Raw genomic sequence first — 3,585 nt, forward strand, 5'->3', positions numbered from 1 at the left:
TTGTATTAGGGCACTATTTATAAATGCTTTCTAAATAGGCTTGGACGGCTTAGATTTGTATCGGTAAATGTCAATAAATTCTATTTCACCATACACACACAAACCGATGAAAAAATATTTTTATTGATAATAATCAAAATTGATAGGTAGGCAAAGTAAGGCAAATATTGCTTGACAACTTCTCAGCATGTATGGTCATTGAATAATTATTGCCTGACAGTGCCCCACCCCCCACCCCCATTGTCTGCCCCTACCATAAGTTCTCACATTGTGGAAATTTAATTGATAAAAATAAAATAAAAATGTTTAAAACCCATACTTCTGCACAATCGTGCAGAAATTCAAAAACAAGGCTTAAAAATAAACATTATTATCCACTGAAATTATTTAAAAAAATGAATTTTTCCAAACCTTCTTATAAGCAATTAACAGATTACACGTATGTTAGAGACATGAACAATATATGTTCCAGATGGTTATAAGTGTATCAATAGAAAGTTTTACAAATGATTGTCAGAGTTATAAGCAACATATTTTGACGGGTGGAAACAATACAAGTTGCTCAAGCATTTATTAAAACATCAATTATTTATTAATTGAACCTTATTATAAAGTATGACCAAAATGAGAGGTGAATGGAGTCTGGAAGTCTGTGGTACCATCACGATTACCAATGGTTCAGAGGAGGTATAAGTCAAATATGAGGGTATCACCATCCTCATCAACAGCGACAACAGTGGACTGTTCTTTTGTTGTTAGAGTCAGGGGCTCAAGTTGCCCACTAGAGGCCAGGCCCTTCCTTTAAGATGTCTCAAAGCAGACATCCAAAAACAGAGGCACCCCCAGATCAATAGTCTCTTTTGAAAATATAGGCCAGGACTCTTGGGTGCTATTTGAGGCTCGGGGTGAGAAGTGAGCTCCAACAGCTAAGAAAAAGGAACTGGGAATCTGGATGCCTGGGTTCTGTTTCCAGCTCTGGTAGCCCATCTCTGTCTAATGCCCTAACATGCTGAGGGTTTCCAGCTCCCATTGAGAGCTAAATGTTCACTACACCATACAAATTGTGTTCAGAATCCTGATATATATGTGACTGCTCAGTTTGTTGTCTGTCAACAATGACCTGCATCTAACAAAATCACCTGTGTATTTCTTCATCTTCCCTTTATGGTCTCATGTGTTTTGGCAGGTACACCACCTGGCCCCAATGGTGAAGGGAAATCAAACCAATGTGAAGGAATTTATTCTGCGTGGGTTCCCTGGCTCTCATTATTTGCAGATCTCATTCTTCATGCTATTCTTGTTCATGTACCTCCTGACACTCACAGGAAACATCACCATCATATCCTTAGTGGGGACCCACCGTCGCCTCCACACCCCTATGTACTACTTCCTCTGCAATCTCTCCTTCCTGGAGATCTGGTTCACCACAGCTAACATCCCCAAGACTCTTACCAATCTTGTGTCCCAAAGCAAAACCATCTCCTTCCTCAGCTGCCTCCTGCAGATGTACTTTGTCTTCTCCCTAGGCTGCACTGAATTTCTACTCCTGGCTGTCATGGCCTATGATCGCTATTTGGCCATATGCCACCCATTGCGCTATAGCTCCATCATGAACAGCACCTTGTCCACTCAGTTGGCCATCGGCTCATGGGTAGGTGGCTTCCTGACTATTTCTGTGCCGGCGTTTCTGATCACTAGGTTGTCCTTCTGTGGCCCTACTGTCATCAACCATTTCTTCTGTGACATAGATTCTTGGATAGAGCTCTCCTGCACAGACACGCGCCTCATTGAGATTGTGTACATTACTATCTGCTTTATTGTCATCCTGGGCTCCTGTGCAGTCACCCTGGTCTCCTACATTTACATCATCTCCACCATCCTGAGAATCCCATCTGCCCAAGGCCAGAAAAAGGCCTTTTCCACTTGCTCTGCCCATCTCACTGTTGTGGTTATATTATACGGCTGCGCCATCTTCCTGTACGTCGAGCCTTCTAAACAGAACTCACTGGACATGAACAAAATTGTCTCTGTCTTCAATACTATTGTGACACCATTGCTTAACCCTTTCATTTACACTCTAAGGAATAAAGACGTCAAGGAAATCTTGAGAAAGGCTTTTCATAGGACGTGATGTTATTGTCCAATGGCCTGGATATCATTGATTTAGGCAGCCAGTGAGGGGAAATCAAGTGAACCATCAAAGCATACTAATATTAAATAAATCCTTTCTGGTATCTAAATATAATCAAATAATAATAATAATAATGCAGAATTTGGCCTAGAATTTGGAAACTATATTACCGGGACTGAGTCTCATTTACAATAAGGCAACTTTCAATTCTTTTGGCAGTGTAAATGGGCCTTAAAATGGGTGTGACTGTAATTTACAAGCTCTTAAAGACCCCTTAACACTACTGGAATGATGGAAAAGGGTCTCATTTTCAATGAGGATCAGGCCCTCATTGTTTATATATGTAAACTAGCCTATGATATAGTTCTCCATTTTACCCAGATACTTGCTTCTGACATTTAGCACTCTAGCACTTTTGATGTAGCTCCACAAGCATTGACATCACTTTGCTTACAATCCAGAAAATGTTGATAAGACTCTCTGAAAACTTGGAGAAGACTTGGACGTGACTGGAAAGCTGTGATAATACTTTGTCACATCTGTCAACACGATGATGCAAATTGGACAGCTTCTTACTATCTTTCACATGATTTGACATCTTTCTAGCTCTATTACAACATTTTGACATGGATTTATGGTCCAGAAGCCAAAGGTATTTAGGTGCTAACATCAGTCTGGGACTTTCCAGGGAGTCTAAAGGAATTAGGCACCAAAACCTCATTCAATTTTGATGGGATTTGTGAGCCTAACTCTCTTAGGCACTTTTAAAAATTGCAACCTAAACAACGATAAAATATAATCATGTGTTTAGGTGTGGGTATTTTGACATATGATGTTGACAATTTATGTAATAACAGTTTATAAAGCTTAATTTATTGAATCTGAATGTCTATTGACATTAAATAATTGCCTGGCCACTTCTTCTCCCTCCTCCACCCCCCATAATTTCCTGCAACTGTGAAAATTTAAATGGATCAAAATAAAAAAAAATACTTAAAAGTAAACATTGATATTACCCATCGAATTCTGCCAAGCCAATGTATATAACTTTACCCACTCAGGGTAAAATTTAAGTCAGTGGTGCTACTCATGTGAGTAAAATCATTACAGTCTGGCCTAGTGAACTCCAGAGATTTTCTGCTTTGTCCTATAATCTTTTTATACTGTGGATTTCATGTTGTCTTAATTAGATTGTAAACTGTTTGGGGTAGGTACCATTGTTTGGTTAATCACCTAGCACAGTGGGGTCATGTTCCATGAATGAATGACTGGGGCTCCCCGGCAAAGTTGGGTTTGTCACTGGGAAATAGTTGCTGGGATTTTCAAAGGGGCATCCAATTCCCATTGAAAATCACCATCCAGTTAGTCAGCCCCTTTGGAAATCCCTTTTGAGAAGTTGAATAAACCTTTTCCCATCTGAAGGATGATCCTTCACTGGTGTGAATGGTTACTGG

The 3,585-nt window shown here is 39.8% G+C and overlaps 1 protein-coding gene across 1 annotated transcript; it reads left to right on the forward strand.

Moving 5' to 3' along the window:
- The first annotated feature begins 1,204 nt into the window (after window positions 1-1,204).
- On the forward strand, window positions 1,205-2,131 carry LOC135888027 (olfactory receptor 6F1-like). The gene has a single exon (XM_065415837.1). The coding sequence runs from the start codon at window positions 1,205-1,207 to the stop codon at window positions 2,129-2,131; it is 927 nt and encodes a 308-aa protein (XP_065271909.1).
- Window positions 2,132-3,585: the final 1,454 nt, after the last annotated feature.

Source organism: Emys orbicularis, chromosome 13, assembly GCF_028017835.1.
Source record: "Emys orbicularis isolate rEmyOrb1 chromosome 13, rEmyOrb1.hap1, whole genome shotgun sequence".
Classification (NCBI taxonomy): domain Eukaryota; kingdom Metazoa; phylum Chordata; order Testudines; family Emydidae; genus Emys; species Emys orbicularis.

Excerpts from the sequence above, each read along its gene's own strand:
- LOC135888027 (XM_065415837.1), top strand. The coding sequence starts at position 1,205 with ATGGTGAAGGGAAATCAAACCAATGTGAAGGAATTTATTCTGCGTGGG.